General features: G+C 34.2%; 1 protein-coding gene across 1 annotated transcript in view; it reads right to left on the bottom strand.

Moving 5' to 3' along the window:
- The window catches only part of LOC126763643 (probable G-protein coupled receptor 139), a 226001-nt gene that overhangs the window by 15805 nt on the left and 190092 nt on the right, over positions 1-20104 (bottom strand). The window contains exons 4-5 of the mRNA XM_050481349.1: positions 14587-14872; positions 8192-9345 (exon numbers count right to left, since the gene is read on the bottom strand). Of these exons, the coding sequence (XP_050337306.1) occupies positions 8192-9345; positions 14587-14648 (1216 nt within the window). The 5' untranslated portion in view covers positions 14649-14872. The remainder of the gene's footprint in view (positions 1-8191; positions 9346-14586; positions 14873-20104) is intronic.

Genomic DNA, 20104 nt, shown 5'->3' with positions numbered 1-20104 from the left:
CTCGTCAATATTGTGGACACAGGAAGTTCTTAAAAAATAAACTAAATACCGCCGGAGGCCTAAATTCGAAAGCCGTTGAGTGTGGTATGCCAAACACGGACTCGAGAGGAAAGCACATTCTAGAAATATTCAACACAGGAAAAATACTGGAACACGAAAGCGGAACATTTCTAAAACCAGAACTCAACTAGTAGCTCAACGAGAACTCAACTAGTACATAGCTCAACCTTAATTGCAAGAAAAAGTGTCGAGGGCAAAATGCTTTATATAAAAACAGCCTTTTAAAAACCAATGCCCAAGGCTTCCCACAGAAAACATGCTGCTAAAGCGATTCTAAATGCACTCTTCCCCACACACGAAAAAAGGGCCAGTGATCCAGAAGGTATTCTAAGATTTCAGCAAATCTCCCAGTTTACCCTCGAAGATCTGCATAATCGCAGAGCGACCGGCATAACTTTAGAATGTGTACAACGCCTGCCTTGAATCCAGAATATTCCCTGAACCCTTGAAAAATCAACAGCTAATCAGTAAAGGAAAATGACATCCGAACTTGTCGTCAGCATACCGTCCACTATGCATGCTTGATACAGCGGGAACGCTCTATGAAAGGTTACTTGAACCCAGACTGGAAGCGGCTATCAACGAAACTGTAGGACTCACCCCTAGACTACATGGCTTTAGACCCATCAGATCAACCTTAGGAGCTATAAAATGCGTCATTGAAAGTGTAAAAGAGACACAGCTGGCGAATTTAATTCTCCGAAACGCTTTTAAAAGTGCTAGATGGGTGAATGTGAACGACACTCTCGATAATTGCTTTAAGATCCCCAACTACATCATAACTGTGGTCCGGAGCTACCTTAGCAACAGAAAAAAACTGCTGTACCAAACTAGCGTGGCATCACGACAGATGGAGGTCACGTCAGAAGCAATACAAGGATCCATTCTAGGCCCAGGCTTGCGGATCATCAGCTATGACGCTATACTAAAACTCGAAATGGCAGACGATTCGTTCTTAATTGGCTACGCGGACGACATTGCAGCAATAATTACAGCAAGAGACCCTGAAGAAGTGTGAAGAAAGCTTAATCAGGATACGAATGCAAGCATGGCTCGACTAGCATGCACGCAAGCATGGCTTAACTAGGCGTAAAGCTGGACCCCAGACTAACCTACTGGGTCCAAATCTAGCACGTCGCAGGAAAGGTAGCAAAGCAAAAAAGGAACGCCACCCTGAAGTAATGCATAAGTGCCTCCAGATTGCGTAGAGGGAGGTTTTTAGTGACCTGCAAGTGGCACATATCATTGCTGTGATGGTCGCACTGATGATTTTCCTCCGCTTACCCGCAAAAGAAATATATTATATGCTTGTGTATAAAAAAGTATATGTATATATTAAACATATATGTATATATAGTATTCAAACTTATAACACTTGATTTAGCTTAAAATTCTCGAAATCCTGACCCCAACCTAATTAATACAGTAATTGTACAAAATTCCATTTTAATTAATTTCAGCAAATAAAAATTAAAAATTCATAATTTATTCAGTGGATCTACGATAATACACATATTTGCATACACGCACATCTCTCCATGCAACTTTGATAAATGCGCCGTGTCTACGAAGTAAAAATTGCCTCAATTAGCAAATGCAAATACCCAAAAACCGTTCAACAAGTGGGGCATGTGGCGACGCATATAAATACTTTCATTATTTTTGCATTTGTTTGCGCACATGTCGTCGTATGTATGTGTGTATGTGACGCCTGCCCATATACATATATAACAAAATGTCACCATATTTGGCGACAAAGCAAAAAATATTTGAAATATGAGTAAATTTGCTTGTTTTGCTAAATAAATAGCAAATAGTACAAGTATATCATTATTCATATGTGTGCGTGAAAGCGTTTTATTTGCCACCATTTATTTAAATTATGCCAACGCGCTGTTGCTTATTTATACATATACAAGTGCTGGTACCATAAGCACCTACTATAAATGGTATTTAGGTACACATTGCTTGTAAATATGTAAACTTGTAGCTGAAATGTATGCGCATTTGCATATGTGGACGATTTCTATGCGCAAATAACGGTGTTATTTTTCACGCTAAAGCAGCGCCTTAACACACAAATAAACACAAAGCACTTATACATACATACGTATATATGTAGGTGGGAAAATTTATTTTTTAAGAGGACACTAAGCCCGCGCTTGGAAAATTAGTTGCAATAGAGAAAGAAAAATGGTTTTATTTAAAATTGTGGGAGTGAAATTGTGTGAGATAGTTTTTTTCTGTTTATAATATTTTATAATATTTACATACATATATACATAAATGTCTTTTGTGTGATAAATATGTTAATTACTGCAATTTCACAGCTTCTGTTCTGGCATTCGTATTTAACCGCTCTTTAACTGGTAGTTTAGAGGAATAAAAAGAAATGTGTTCGCGAATACTATTTATCAAGAAAACAAGAAAAAACGTTAACTTCGGCTGCACCGTAGCTAATATACCCTTCACAGGTGCATTTCTTTTAGTAACTATGTGTTCAGTTTATATGGAAGCTATATGCTATAGTAATCCGATCTGAAAAAATTTTTCGGAGTTTACATTGTAGCCTTAGAAAATAACCTGTGCCAACTTTTGTGAAGATACATTGTCAAATGTGAAAGTTTTCCATCTCCGTGGACACCGTTTTGACTCAATTGAGGATATGAAAACTGAATCGAAGAAGGCTATGATGGCCAACACGACGGAGGATTTTTCCAAGTGCTATGATGACTGGAAAATTCGCGGCGATAAGTGTATTGCAGCGGGAGGGGACTACTTTGAAGTAGATGAAATGGACAAAATTCACCTTTCAATTTGATCACAGTATTATGTAAAGAGTTAACAATGAAAAGATGAGTGAATTCTGAATTTTGGCAAAATGAAGTTTTCCTCAAAAAAGCAGTTCTTTTGTGAAAAACGTTTCACTTCAAAATGCCATGAAAAATCTTAATGTTTATGCAATATCGCTTTTCTGCTTTCATTAGCTGAAAAATGTTTTTAAAAAGATGAAACATTTTCCTCACCGACTCTGAAAACAGTGTTTCGAGAAAATTGGCTTCAATGTTTTGGGAACCCATTCGAAACAATTGTTTATATGAATTTGATATTATACGAAAAATATTTTGAAATCCATACACATTCGATATTTAAATAAAAAAATCGATATTTTGAAATTCACAAGTTCATATAATACCTTAAGATGTTAAAAAATCTTGATTTTCATTTCAAATGTGCAACGTGTCGTATACGTTACATTTGCCAACTGTTGTTTACTCAAACTAGGAAATCTCATACGTGGATTTAGAGTTCGTGGCGTTTTTCAAAATACATCCAAACATTAAAATTACTAAAAGACGCAGAAAATATGCGACAATAGTAGCGATTATTAGCAAAAGATTACTTTTATATTTCGGGATTTGGCAACCCTAGTGTTGCACTCTGGTAACTCACTACTTTATCGCAAATTGTGACATTTTTGATGTTAATCATACTCAGAACGTTTTATCATGCTATCGCTATTTGGGACGTTTACAGTAACTTAAAATATTCATCTCGACCCAAAAAATGGATCTATATCACAAACATTGTCGCGTGATTATTTTTTATAACTTTCGCCGTGGTTTAACTCATCACTGAAATCATATAATAAATAGCGCTACATCGATGGTATGGTGGATTCATTTGAAATCAATTCAAGAGGAATTTCGTGAATGGCGTCCCAAATCAGTACGCTCTATAAACTATTGCTGCTGTGCGCAAACTGATATTGCAAGATCATCATGTGACCTTTGGTGACATTGAGACAGCTATAGGCCTTAGTGCGATCAGCAAACATTCACGCTGGAACTTTGAAACGTCTATGACACCGAGAGAGGTGATGAATCGAGGATTTGGTCGTATGAGACCGAATGTAAACAGCAGTCGATTGTATGGGTGTTTCTAGTTGAGCCGAATGTTGGGTTTGCCAATAGGTATGATATGATTTCTGTCGTTTCGGCCATTTTTAATACGCCATGATATGCGATCTTTTTCAGTGTATTAAAATTGTAAGCATTACAATTTTATCATGGAATGATATACGAAAAAACAACGTTTACAAATTATTCCATTTTATGATCAAAATAATCCCTCCCAGTTGCAGCTTTTCGAGCCCTTTTAAAATTTTATGTTCGTAATAGTCGTCCACTATGTGCTTGCTATTCGTCGAATTGTTGAAAATTTTGAGCGTATTTTTTCTTTCCGTTCAGGCAAGTGTTGCTGGAGACCGCAATTTGTCGATTTCAAGTATTTCTCAAGAATTAGGAACGCAACTTGTTGATTTTGAAAAGGTTTTGAGCTTGCATTCATAAAAAAAAATATTCTCACTCAAAAGCTGAAGCCAATGGACCATCGCAAACGTCGAGCACCTGCTGATTTGGCCTCGAAACAACTTAAAATTATATCGATTTTTTTAAGAAAATAATCTTCTCCGATGAAGCTCTTTAATCTGGAGTGATGCGGCAAATAAAGCTTTAGACTTTTGTGCGAAGCAAACCAAAATTTATTCATGAACAACTTTTAGCTTAACCTAAATTGACAATTTGGTGTGGTTTTTGGGTCTGGTGGAATCATCGGTCCGTACTTATTTCGTAACAAAGCTGGTAACAACGTAACTGTCAATGGAGAGCGGTATTGATAGATGATAACCAACTATTTATGGCCGCAATTGCAAGAGGTTGATCTTGACAATATCTAGTTCCAAAAATGATGGAGCTTCGCACCACACAACACGTGCAACAGCCGCAATATTGCGAGAAAATTTTGGAAATTCGATTATTTCCAGAAATTGTGACATTGAAGGGCAAGAAGTTGTGTTTGAGCATCGTTAGATTACTTGTTGTGGGGTTATTTGAAGACATTGGTCTTTAGCAATAATTCAGATCATCTTCAAGCTTCAGAAGTCAATATTGAACGTGCTATTCATGACATACGAATTGATTTAGTGAAAAAAGTATTCGAAAGTGGGGTTCATCGAAATCGTTCTTGTGAAAGAAATCGGTGAGGCCATTACTACGCATCATTGTTAATGACAAACGAAAAACAAAATATAGCGGAAGATTTGGGTAATACATTACAACTCATATGAAAAGCAAACGTATTTTATTTTAATTAATTTTAGATTCAAATTTTTTTGGGTTAATAATATTTTTTTAGAAATACCCGATAGAATAACAAGCACTAACAGAGCACTATATATGACTTCTGGCTTGATGACTTAATATATAATATATTTATACAATTGAAATAGAAGGATTTTATATACAGACATATATAAACTAATAATATAACAGTATTACAGAAAATGTTTAAAGAAAACTCTCTAAAATATATTTCAACAAATGTTACGTATACGCCACGTTGTTAGTTATTATATTTAAATATAATTGAAAGAAGCGTATTGTTTTTAAAGAAAGTAAGTTTTCGCTCAAATATCGATCTAATGAAGTAACTCTAATTGCTTTTTGAAAATATTACTTTAATGACTGAAACCATTGCAGTTCCTACTATCACTTGTCGCTTCCAACCGGACTGATTTACTCCTATAGATATACTATGAAGTTTCATTGCTAGCATACAGCACTATGTAAAAGTAAAAAAGCTATTAAAATGTTCTTTTCGCGTCTCGACTTCTTTCTGTAGGCGTTAACAAATACAATTTTTTTATTTTGAAAACTTCTTAAACAAAACTGAAGAATTTTTGAAGAGTAGTTTAAAAGAGAATTAATGGAAATCCATTACAGACTTTATTTAATTTAAGTATTTTCATTTAGTATAAATTTCTGTAAATTAAAATTCATAAAATAAAGAAGTAATTGATTGCATTTTTGCTTTGCATTGCATTTTATAGTTCAGAAAGTAGTTTCTAGAGTTCACAAATACAAAAAATTATAATGAAAATTTCAATGAAAAGGCTCTCGCAGCTGAACCTCGGCATTGTATCAAACAAATTGTCATAATCATTGTTGCTGTTGCTTTTCTGCTTGTTGCCGATTTCACTGCAACATGTTCGACTTGTTAACAACCATTACAATGTTACAATTAATTATGTCGCTTTAACCCTCGCAGCGGGAAAAATGTCGCAAAAAGTCAAATATTATAAAGTTGTTCGAGTGGTTAAAGTGGGAAAAATTATTAATTGTTTAATTAAGTTTTTATTGCATTTTGTCATTTTGTCATTTTCCTTAGCTTTGTGCTTGGTTATTTGTGTTGGTCTCCCCGGGGGTGCCGGAATGTCATAGCAACGCCTTTGTAATTAATTTGATTTACGTTGTAATTGCAGTTGAGTGACTGAAAGGGTGCAAGAGCCATAGACGGTTGCACATAGACACATAGAAAACGGAGCAAAACAGTGGAGCAGATTGACTGCAGATCGAGAGAAGGCGGCAACAAGTTTTCTAGGAATGAATAAAACGTTTGGGAAACAATTAAAAAAGGAGACAAAACTGTCGAGTATAAAGAAAACATTTTATGAAATAGAAGAAGCAGAGTTGTAATAAATAAAGAAATAAAGGAGAGCTAAGATCGGGTGCAAGCTGAATTAGTGAGAATTATATTTGTGTATGTTAGATTTTACTAAGTATTTCTTAAATCTTGGTATAAAAAATGTTGCCAGTGAATTCAAAATTCATTACTGGTGGCATATAGGGGTCGACTAAGATCACTTTTGGTATGAAAGCAACTTTCTCTTCCAGCAGTCTTACGCCCATTTATAATATATGGTATATTGATTAGTATCTGAAATTCTTGCCAAAAGTTAACTGAAAGTTATCCGAAAATTAACTTAAGGGAATGTTATCCGAAAATTAACTGATATTTAACCGATAGTTAACCGAAATGTTATATATATTCATCATACTTTAGTGGCTAAAGGTATATATATAATATGGTATATTATATATGAAATATGTATATATCTTCATCATACTTTATCCGAAAATAACAGAATGTTATGCGAAAGTTAATAATATGGATATATACATTGTATCCGAAATTATAACCGAAAATTAACTGAAAGTTACCCGAAAATTAACTGAACTGAATGTTAACCGAAAGTTAACCGCAAATTAACCAATAGTTAACTGATATTTTACCGATAGTTAACCGAAGATTAACCGATATTTTACTGAAAGTTTTATATATATCTACATGATACTTTAGTGGCTAAAGGCATGCCACTTTAACATACAAGTGTAAAGTGGGCAGTGCCACGTAGTTGGTCAAAATTTTCTACTGATCACATTTTTTTACACCAAATTTTAGCGTTCTAACCTCGTTATTCAACTACTAATCACTTTCAGTAGTCTAAAGAGTACCGTTATGTGAGGTTTGATTCAGTTGTCACTCAATTTGCGCCAGTGTACTCAATATGCAAGGTTTTCACGAAATTTAGTTAAGATAACTGTAATATAGTACTTTATGGAATATCACCACAAAGTTGTTTAGAAAGCGGTGCCTCAACCACTTTTTAGGTATTTTTAAATGCGCAAAAATCGAGTTTTGTAGCAGTTAAGGTGTATTTCAAATGAATTGCTTTAAGGGCGTGGCAACAACCCGATGCCGTCCATTTACCAAAGCAACTTTGTTCCAAACATCATCTTTCAACTAAAGTCATCGCCACTCTATAACTATCCAATACAGTTTCCAATGTCACAAACAACCGTTAGGTGTACAAAATAATACTACTCCTGTGCAACATGTTGCCTGAGTGCAAAAAGAGTTAAAAACATCGCATTTCGCGCACGGCTGGAAAGTTTTAATTAGCGTCGGGGCGTATGAGTTACTTTGAGAGAGACGTTAATGTGATGTCCCAGCGCACGGCCAGTGCAATTTGTTGGCCGCGAAATGCAAGTGAAAATTCAGCGTCACAACGACAAAGTGCTGACAGCGTCCAAATGGCTCTAGAGACCGCACTGCCAAAGCGAGCAGGCTATGTGAACTTTGTACTATCAGGCAGCTGCCGCGCACAAACGAAATGACTAAAAACCCGTATACATACATATATACTCACACTTATACACTGATATATGTACATATAACATACAATGATGCTCACAAAGACATTTAGGCATTTACGTTTGCCACTACTTACTCAGCTTTAGGTAGCATTGCATGAGGAAGGCATCGCCCAGCATGGTGTTTAGCAGACCCATAATACCCTGCGGGAATTCGGTAATGAGAAAGAGCAATAAAACCGCCAAAAGCATACGCGTCGTGCGATCCGTTTGCTTCTCCTTCTCCAGTGTTTTGCTGTTTTTGCGCGGCCGCTGCTCCAACACCTTCCCATTGACGATAGGCTTCATGCCGTTCGCCGCGTTGCTGGTGAGCATTTTGCGTCGGCGTTTGGCCTCCAACAGCGCCACTATCAGACGCACGGAGAGTATGGTGAGCGCGATGCAGGGTATCAGCTTGATGAGCACGCTATAGATGAGGAAGGTTGAGTTGCGCAGCGATTTATTGTGCAGCGCCAAATCGCTGTGATACAGTTTATAGACGGTGATGTTATGGTGCGGCTGTTGCCATGGCGATACGGTTGTGGTTGCCACAGTGGTTAGCGTGGAGGCTGTAGTAATCATTATATCACTCGCATTCCACGATGCGGCAAATGTTGTTGCCGCAGCGCTGTCGTTTGTGATGGATGCATTTCCGGTGGCCCAAGCGGCTGCTGTAACCTGCGCCTGCAGCTGCTGCGTTTGATTTGCCATCTCATTGTGGTAATCGATTATGAACTGCGTCAGCGGTTCCGAGTATATGATTTTTCCATGCTCATCGATGGTCTCGAGAAATTCCACAATGGCGGAGACTAAGTAGAAGGATGGCGACACCACCAATATGCAAACAATGTACGCCGTAATGATGGTGAGTATGGTGGTGCGCATGCCACACCATATGCTGTTCTTCTGCGGATAGCCGACGGCTATATAGCGCCACACCGCCAGTGTGATGGTCAGCCATATGCTAATCGTGTGCAACACTTGTGCGAATATCGAGTGGAATTTGATGAAACACGCCCAGCCGTAGCTGAGGCGTTGCTCGCGTGTCAGCCGCTCGGCGAGTATGTAGTCATGTGTGGTGTAGGGTATATACTCGATCATGACGGCGAGGTCGGCCACCGCGAGCCCGGTGAGTATGGCATTGGTGGGGGAGCGCATCTCCTTGCGCGTCAACACGATTATGTTGAGTGTGTTCGCCACGGTGCCTAGTATGCAGACGATGAGCGAGATGTAGCCATGCCAAATTTTGTAGCTGTAAAGAAAGAGCAGTTAGCGGTATAAATATGAAGTATATGTTGAAAAAAATGTGATTTGGAGAGGAACTAGTAATAATAAAATAAAGTAAAAATGATTTAAATAAAACAAAATGGAATTAAATTAATTAAATTAAATTAAATTAAATTAAATTAAATTAAATTAAATTAAATTAAATTAAATTAAATTAAATTAAATTAAATTAAATTAAATTAAATTAAATTAAATTAAATTAAATTAAATTAAATAAAATAAAATAAAATTTAATTAAATTAAACTAAATTGAACCAAATAAATAAAAAATAAAAATTAACCATAATAAAATGAATAAAGCACTACTTCGTTGCAGTTATAGTAAAATAAAATAAAATTATTAAATTAAATTAAATCAGACAGGCAGTGTTCTAGATAAATATTTTTTTGTAAGTTTTAAATTGACAAGAGTTGAAATTTTTAACTTTATTTTATTTTTTGATCTGCATGCTTGGAATGTTAGATGGTTGTTTAGATAGTTATTTACTAACATTACAAAATCGCAGAATATAGAAAAGGGATTAATAATATGAATTCCCTATTTTTATGGCACTTCAAAATTCACCTGAAATTCATGCCTCTAGACTAAAATATTCTTTAAGTTTCTTTATAAAAGAAAAATAACCTTTAAAATATAATAAAAAATATTCGGAGATGTGGCTTTGGCAAAAATTTCATGAAGAATTCAAAAAAACAAAAATTCTTCCATATAAGAAATTGATTTATTTCTTTATTTATATTATTATTGAATTTGATGGCAACTGTATTTTGTAATTCTCCGATGGCAGCGATTTTGATAAATGAGCAGCTTTTTGGTGAGATATGGACGTGTGTAAAATTTCTGACCGATAACTCAAAACCTGGGCTGGTTTCCACATATACAGACATGCAGGCGGACATGGCTAAATCGTCTCAGTTCATACCGCTGATGTATATACATAAGTACATACATATGTACATATACATATATGTATGTATGTATATATTTTTTCCGGCCAAGTTTTTAGTTTTAAATTCAGAAATAAGAATATTGGTGATTTTAGTAATTTTTGAATGTTAAAAACAATATTCTTAAGAAAATTTTAATAATTTTTTGATTTAAAAAATATTATTTCTTAAAAAAATTTTATATTATTTTTTACTCAGAAAAAAATTTTATATGTTAAGAAAGCTTTAATATTTTTCTGAATTTTCGAAAAAATATTATTTGAAAACAATTTTTTTAAATAACTTTCCGTTTCAAAAATAAATTACTTCTTAATAAAATTTAAATAATAATTCTGAATTTCAAAAATATGATTTTTAAGAAATTTCAATAATTTTCTGAATTTTCAAAAAATATTATTTTGAAGCAATATTTATAATTTTTTGAATTTAAAAAAATTATTGATTCAAAAGAAAGTTTTAATAATATCCTTAATTTACAACAAAATATTATTTCAAAACAATTTTTTTTAAATAATTTTCCTTTTAAAAAATATGATATTTCTTAACAAAATTTCAAAAATTTTCTGAATTTTAAAAAAATATTATTTTTTAAGAAAATCTTAATAATTTTCTGAACTTTCAAAAAAATATAATATTATTTTTTAAGAAAATTTCAATAATTTTCTGAATTTTCAAAAAAATATTATTTTTTAAGAAAATTTTAATAATTTTCTGAATTTTCAAAAATATATAATTTTTTAAGAAGACTTTAATAATTTTCTGAATGTTCAAAAAATATTATTTTTTAAGAAAATTTACATAATTTTCTGAATTTTCAAAAAAAAAAAGATTTCTTACGAAAATTTTAATGATATTATGAATTTTCAAAAAAAAAAATTATTTCATACGAAAATTTTCATAATTTACTCTTTCAAAAAATATTATTTTCTAAGAAAATTTTATTAATTTTCTGAATTTTCAACAAAATATTATTTCATAAGATAATTTTAATAATTTTTGTTTCAAAAAACAAAAAAATAATATGAAAACTCGAATAAACTTCTGCTTACGCTGACAAATTAAAATTAATTTATCTCAAAGACTTTTGAGAAAAACAACTCTTCAAAACGCAATTTTGTGCCCATTTTATGCCACAAGCGCCAAATCCATCTCCCACAAGTGAAGATAGTATATCAGCAGAAGAGAAATGCAAATGCAACCATAGTCATAAACACAACGACAGTGCAACGCACACACACACAAGTAATCACGCGAGTTTACCACTAACCGTTTGTCTCCACTAACTCTCGTTATAGCTGCTGGGACGTTCGCTTTATTTATTAATTTTGCGCTGCAAATGTATTGCGTTGCGTATACGCCATGTACGCCGCGGCAAGCACATTTGCGGTTCGTTAATTGCTTCCGAGCAATCCACTTCCATCGCTTTCCATCCTCCACACAACACACCACAATACACCGTCTAACATTACATGCTCTCTACGCGACGTGGCAAAAACCATTAACGTGTTTGCATGCGTGTAATTGTGTGTGTTGGTGTTGCTGCGTGTTGTGACACAAACAGAAAAACACAGTGATTGTCGTATTTGAGCTCTCACTGCGTATTTTAGTTGTTGTCATACGTTTACGTTTACGCACGTAATGTGCTTACGTTGTACCCGCACATTTGTGTTGTGTTCTGCTGTTGTTGTTTTTGGTGTTGTTGGTGTGTGAGTGCGCTGGCATTTAATGTCTACATTAATGTGTTGACATTATAAAAACTTTGTTGCCAATGCCATGTGCGCGCGTTCGTATCTTCCTACCTTGTTTGCGCTAATGCAATTGCCGAGCGGCTGCTTTGTTCATTTCGCGCATGTGTGCGTGTGTGCTGCGTGCGCATTGTCAGAGTAAATGTGCTTGGCGTGCTATTTGGCGCTTGTTCGCTTGCCACGTGTGGTAAGGAGCATCATCGTTTAAATTAATTATACTCACATATGCAATAAACATGTAAGTATGGGAATGCGTGTGTGTGCACCTGGCATGATACTCACTGGTACAAGAGGATGTATAATGGCTTCATTAATGATTTGAGACGTTAAGCAGTGAAAAACAGAAACATTGATTATTTTCCGCTTTGTCAACACAATTATACTTTCGCTTACTTCTTGATAGAATTTGAACAGTATTTTTGTGAATTTACTTCGACTATACCGAAGTCATAATACCTTACACAATTAAAAAAAACTTTTCACAACTTAATTTGATTCCGATCATTTCACTGGTATAACAGCTATATGCTATAGTGGTACTATATCAGCGATTTCGCAAACGAAAAAGTTTTTGGGGAATAGAAAGCGATGGAAAATTTTCAGATCGATATCTCATAAACTGAGTGATAAGTACAGAGAGACAAACAGACGGACACAGCTAAACCGGCATAGCTTGTCAGTCTGATAATTTCACAGATGCTTCTCCTATATTTTAAGTGTTTCCTTGTCTGGGGCATATGGGACCTTTTCACAGTAATTAGCTGCTACTTGACGCCAAGCGACAGGATCCAAGAATTTTAAGAAAAACTTGACAATATTGAGGACTCAGCCAGGTCTATAGATGGTCAACTAATTATCGCCGAAGACCTAAATTCGAAAGCCGCGGAGTGGGATATACCAAACACGGACTCAAGAGGAAAGCGCATTTCAGAAATGGGTGCGTGGCTTGGTCTAGTAGTGCTCAATACGGGAAATTCAATGACGTTTAGAAGACCGGAATGCGAGGAAACCTTAACAGACATTATCCTATCATCAGAAAGCATGGCAGGCTAAAGAAGAAATGAAGAGTCCTATAAGATTACACTGGCAGCGATCATCAGTACAATATTTTTACGACGACACCGAAACAATCAGTAAACAGCACAGGAAAAATATTGGAAAACGAAAGTAGAACATTTCGAAACTAAATACTTCACAATAGAGAACCAGAACCCATCTAGTGACTCCCCCAAAATGGCAAGACAAATTGGCGAGCACACAATGCTTAATATAACAAGAGCCTGTCAAAACTAAATGATCAATGTTTCCCCCAACAAATATAAAGCAGCAGTTTACTGATGAACAGAAAATATCGCCCGACTCAGACGTACATGCTGATCCATCCGCCATCGCAGATCCTATCCTATCAATACCAAGCAGCAAAAAAAGAGCTGAAGCATGCCATCATTGATAGAAAAATAAAAAATGGGAAAAACTACGTGAGGATATTAACAAAAAAAACTGGGGACTTGGGTATGAAATAGTAATGAATAAACTAGATGTTCAAGCAAAGCCCCCTGACTTAACTGCTGCCAAAATCGATCACATCGCAAAAGCACTCCTCCCCACACACGAAAAAAGGGCTAGTGATCCAGAACAGACTCTAATCTTTGCGGAAATCTCCCAGTTTGCCCTCGAAGAGCTGCAAATAACCACTGGCAAGCTCAAAGTCAACAAATCACCCAGCCCGGACCGGTTCCCAGAAGAAGTCCTGAAAATAATCGCTGCAGAGCAACCGGCAGTACTGTAGAATATATACAAAGCCTGCCTCGAATCCAGAATATTCCGTGAAGCCTGGAAAAAGCAACGGCTGATACTAATCAGTAAGGGAAAAGGAGATCCCAACTTGCCATCAGCATACCGTCCACTACGCATGCTTGGCACATTGGGAAAGCTTTTGAAAGGCTGATTAAACCCAGATTCGAAGCGGCTATCAACGAAGTTGTAGAACTTACCCCTAGAAAACATCGCTTTAGACTCAGCAGATCAACTCTAGGAGCTATAAAATGCGTCATTGAAAGTGTAGAAGCCGCACAGCTTAGATGACATAAGTACAAAATAATAGTGTTGCTGGCGACTTTAGTAGTCCGAAACACATTCAAAAGCGCTAGATGGGTGGATCTGATCGACGCTCTCGAAATAAGCTTTGAAATCTCCGACCACTTCAGAGCTGTGATGCGGAGCTGCCTTAGTAACAGAAAACTGCTGTATCAAACTAGAAAGGGATCACGGCAGATGATTGTCAAATTAAGAGCAACACAAAAATTCATTTTAAGCCCAGATTTGTGGAACATCAGTTATGACACTATACAAAAACTTACAAAAACTTGAAATGCCAGACGAATCGAACTTAATTAGCTCCACGGACGATATTGCAGCTGTAATTACAGCAACTAAGTATTTCTCACCTTTTTACTCTTTTAATGGGTTTTGAAAACACACCCATATCTAACTGCAAATAACTGGATATTTACCTGGTGTGAAAATTATCGAGGCCGCTGCCACAGTAAATCGTCTGTGATTCATTGGATGCCATTATGTTGATGTCATTTAATTGTCGTTGTTTGTGGAAGCTTCAGTTAACAGCTGTGCTTTGAGGTTGCCACTGTGATTAAATGAGGTTTCGTTGCCACCCGCAGGTGCGTTGCTCGTTGCATTTAATTTCTATTATAAACTGCAAGTACGGTTTTAATTATAGCTCAGCATGCGCACTTTGTGTTGAGAGTCGGTTCGTGCTGCGTCGGTTCTCACAGCGGACACCTGAAAATGCAGGAGATATACTTGTACTTGTATGTAGTTTAAAATATCCAATTATAAAAATATATTTATTTATGAATATGAAAGTCTAAAATAGAAGGCAAGCATTGTTGAAAATGAAATAATGGCAACCCTGTTGCAACTGCGACTCATGTTAAATGTGAGTTTTATAGCGTTACCATTTTAATTTACCTTTGGCGTTTTTGAAATTGAAATAATATTAAATACTAATAGTTGGCTACCCTAGATTCATTCATTCATGATTTCAGTCATTAATTTTTATAAATTATTTCAAAACTTGGTAACTCTACTTAGAAAGTCACTCCAACTGTTAAGTTTTAGCACCTGAAAGGCTATATAAATACTATATGCTTCAGAAAATTTTTTTTATTAAATATTTTGTTTTTGATTTTCAAATTTGCGGAAGGGTGGTAACTCTGTCCGTTAAAATTTTCGGTGAAACTATTTGTAAAGAGTTGTATAGACTTATTAGCAGAGCCAAGCACATTGATTTAAAACGCTTTAATTGTGTTGCACATTTAAAAAATAAAAAAATGTGGCAATCCTATAATTTTTTTTTTACTAATGCAGTTGAAATAAAATTTTACAAAATTTTAAATTTAAAATATTGCGGTAATTGTTTTTTTCAATTAAGTTTGCACATTCCTGAAAGGTGGCAACACTGCACATTTTATTGTTTGTATAGACTTGTTCTTAGTGCCAAGCAGATTGATTTAAAACGCTATAATTGTGTTTACGAATTTACGAATAGAAAACTGTGGCAACCCTATAAAACTAATCCAGTTGAAATAAAATTTTACGAAATTTTAAATTTAAAATATTGCGGTAATTGTTTTTTTCAATTAAGTTTGCACATTCCTGAAAGGTGGCAACACTGCACATTTTATTGTTTGTATAGACTTGTTCTTAGTGCCAAGCAGATTGATTTAAAACGCTATAAATATGTAGCAAACTTTAATAACAAAAAAGTGTGGCAACCCTTTAAATTTTTTTTACTAATCTAGTTGAAATGAAGCTTTACAAAATTTTAAATTTAAATTATTGCCGTAAATTTTTCTTTTCGAATTAAGGTTTTACATTTGTGTAAGGTGGCAACACTGCAAATTTCATGTTTACATAATAGACTAACATGAAGAAAAGCTTCCAACATTTTTTTGTATTTTTGGTAGAAATTTAGTTTTCGATCTTCACAAGGGTAGCCATTTGTGCGAGCTGGCAACCGATTAAAATTTTTTGCGACTGTCTTTCAATTCTGCATTTCAATAGGTTGCAAATACTATGTGAAAACAATTCTATTGTAAATTGCGCATCATTTTAAATTTATTATGTACATATGTATATTGGAATTTTTCTCTTTACTTTGAGATTGATAAACATTTGTGAAAGCTGGTAACACTGAACAAAATTTTTTTGTACGTGGCTCATCTAAAGTAATATTTTTCCACATTTATGTTTAGTTTTCAGATAATTGGTGTTTTGAATTTCATAAGGTAAAAAATTTGTGAAAGTTGGCAACACTGCAACAAGAATTTCATTTTGACGAAACTGTTCTAAAGTAAATTTTGCAATATTTACAACCTCTTTAGTTGTGAATTTCGTTTTTTATTTGAAAAGCTTACTCATTTATAAGAGGTGGCATCACTGCCTACATTTTTTTACGAGACTTTTTTAAGTAAGTTTTGCATCATTTGAAATCTTTTTAAATGTGAAATGCTTTTTTTTATTTGGTAAGGCTATTAATTTATGAAAGGTGGCAACACTGCACGAAAATATTTTGCGATACTTTTCTAAGTAAATTTTGCAACATTTAAAATCTGTTTAATTGTGATTTTCGTTTTATTATGTGAAAAGTTTTTTTATTTTTGAGAGGTGGCAACACTGCACAAAAATATTTTGCCATACTTTTCTAAGTAAGTTTTGCAACATTTAAAATCTGTTTAATTGTGATTTTCGTTTTTTTTATGTGATGAGTTTACTAATTTTTGAGAGGTGGCAACTCTGCACATTTTTTTCTTTCACGAGACTTTTTTAAATAAATTTGGCATTATTTAAAATCTGTTTAATTGTGAATTCCTTTTTTTATTTGATAAGGCTACTCATTTATGAAAGGTGGCAACACTGCGAAAAAATTTCTCTATAAGAAACTGACATTAGGTAAATTTTTCAACATGTTGCAAACTGATTTTGCCACATTTTTTTTTGGAATTTCACACGGTTTGTCCTTTGCAAAAGCTGGCAACCCTTCACATGTTTTTTTGACTGTCCACTTTTTGTTTTATAACATTTCGAATCTTAACTGCTGGAATTGTTTTTTTTTTAGTATAATAATGTTTGAATTTTGTAAAATCTGGCAACGCTGCACAAAAACTTTTTGCGCTGAACGCTTCTAAAGCAATATTTTTTTAATTTAAACCAGTTCTATTGTAAATTTTTTGTATTTGCTATTGACAGGGTTACAAATTTGGGATACCTGGCAACACTGCACAAAAATTTTTTGACACGGGACTGCTTTTTATGCTGTTTAAAATGTTTTTGCTAAAATTGGATGTGTGAATTTAATCTAGCACATAATTTCACTAGCAACTCAATGAATATAAATTTACAATTTTCTGCAGTGCAACACTTTCAAATAACAACTTCAAAGGCGCAGGTAATCTCGTAGCATTAAAAATAAGTATGTAGAACACTTATATAATTATACATTTGTTTTCAAGCTGAGAAGCTCATGTTGTTATTATTTTTTTTTTTTTGTGCTTCCAACTCAGTGGCATAAAAGCGTAATCGCTGAGCGGTGAAATCTCACTTAAGTAGCTTTAAAGCGGATAATAGCAGAGATTTCCATAAAAAGCGCATAATGATTGAATGACTAATAAAAGAACGTGATTAAGGTAAGCTCGGAAGTATTTCTGCGAACTACTACAATCTGCAATTGTCTGCTCGTGAATAGGTTTATGTGATCGAACTCGCAATGACCCAATAAAAGTGGAAACGTTGAAATTATCGGGAGCAGGTGGTAAACAGTTATTGTAGGATGAATTGAGGAGCACAATTGTTAAGTGAACTACTTTCTGGGCACTTGTATGTTTATTTTTATGCGTGACATATCGGTATGTTATACACAGCTGAGTTGCTTTTTTAAAATGGTGGTACATGGCGTATGAGTAACATTGCTGTGAAGAGCAAGAAAGTGACCGAAAAAACATTCTTATTGCTGAAGAAGAGATGAAAGGTGAAAGAGTATTATCGTGTGAATATATATGTAAATAAAATGTGTAATAATAATCTTTCATTTTATTCATTTTAAATAATTTTTTTCTATTTTTTTGTATTGTTTATTATTTTTTTTATTTTCAAATGTATATTAAATAACAATTTTCAATATTTTCCAACTAAGTACCTCATTAAATGGTACAAAATTAATCCATCGACTTGCATTATCATTTCTGCGCATAAACCAGTCTTTATAACGCCTAGCTACAATTCAAAATATTAGTCGCCCAATCTAAATTGGCTGATCTTCAGCGAGCACTAAGCAGCAACCTCCTACTATCAACAATGATTATTATAAAAATTGCACCCACAAGCAGTGCTGTTGTTGTTTTAGCTGTTATCTCACTTTATACGCTGTTTGAATTGCCAATGAAACATGAAAGTAATGTATTATCATTCAGCAAACAGCGCCGCCTGAGCGACAGGAGCATGAGCGCGGTTGCCATTGACTTTTTGCGCGCAGCTTTGAGTTTTTTCTCGCATATTTTTTCCGTTCATTCCATTTCTTTCAATAATGAACCATCGACAGCATCTTAAGCTGCTTTTTATTTCTTTTGTAACAGGTTTTATTTTTGCTATTTTTTTTGCCTCTTTCATCGTTTTTGTCTCGCCTGCCTGCTGAACTCCGGCAGTCTTTGCGCTTCACACGAAAATTTGTTGCGATTCATTGCGTTTCAATGGCAGCAATGATTATCAGCGCAAATATATCAAACTTTATATGCGAATTTAGTCTGCTTTAATGCGATTTCATTAGCATATTTTGTGGCATTAAAAAGTCTAATGCTAAGCACTGTTGAGGGGCATCGTATTGATGAGGCTTATGAATTTCTTAAGAGTTTGTTTTTCATTTCATTTCTTTAGGTTAATTTGTAATTTTTTGCTTTGATTTGTATGAAGCAAAGAAAGTTATAATAAATAATTTCTGGCTAAATATCTACTTTTTGTGGAGTAGTTATTTATTCAGTTAACAACTTGTGTATATTTATCTAAACAAAGAAAACACACAAAAATATTTGTCTTTGCTCAAAGTTTTTGTAAGTAGTTTTAAATTCCTAAAATTTATATTAATTCGATATTTTCGGAAAAGTTGGTTACGGTTCATTAGCGACATAGAAAATTGTGGCATTTTTTACAATACTGGCCTAAGGATTCAATTTTTTTATAACCGCTTAGATAACCGTTTATATAATAACCGTTTAGATAACCGTTTAGAAAACCGTTTAGATAACCGTTTATATAACCGTTTATATAACCATTTATATAACCATTTATAGAACTGTTTATATAAACATTTATAGAACCGTTTTATATAACGGTTGGCAACATTAGCAATCTTATTGATATAGATGATACAAAATTTCTTCATGCCAATGATGTCTATGTTAAGTAAATTAAGTACACATTACTAATAAAAATATTCCCTATAAAAAAAGCCTAAAATCAGCAGATAGTTTGAAGAAGACTATCACATCGATTTTAATAATTTTTGGCATCAGCAAGTCTTATAAAAGTAAGAGCAGCCGCAGTTAGCTTTACTTTAATTATAAATTCTCTCCGATATACTTGTATTTTATGAAATACAGATAAAAGTCAAGTTTAAAGTTAAAAATCAACTTTACTCTTTCTACAAGTGTTAGAGTAGCTTTCGAGAAACTAACTTAGTTTTTATACACGACATGTTACTGACTGAGGACCATCCGTACGTGCTTAAGATATCGTCATAATACCGGGTACATGTATTGTTGGCACTTCAAGAAAACCAGTATTTCAGATGGGTGGAATCGGACTAATGTCAAGCCCAAAAAAAATATTGAGTTTAGTTAACTTATAAAAGACAAATCAGGCATAACGCACAAACCACTAAACTATGGTATATCACCAAATTTAAAATCTAAAAAGAATTCAAGAAAAATATTTTAGACATTTTTTCGCGTTAGGAATCAG

Source organism: Bactrocera neohumeralis, chromosome 6, assembly GCF_024586455.1.
Source record: "Bactrocera neohumeralis isolate Rockhampton chromosome 6, APGP_CSIRO_Bneo_wtdbg2-racon-allhic-juicebox.fasta_v2, whole genome shotgun sequence".
NCBI lineage: Eukaryota > Metazoa > Arthropoda > Insecta > Diptera > Tephritidae > Bactrocera > Bactrocera neohumeralis.
The sequence above is the reverse complement of the archived record's forward strand: the minus strand, read 5'-3'. Positions and strand labels throughout refer to the sequence as shown.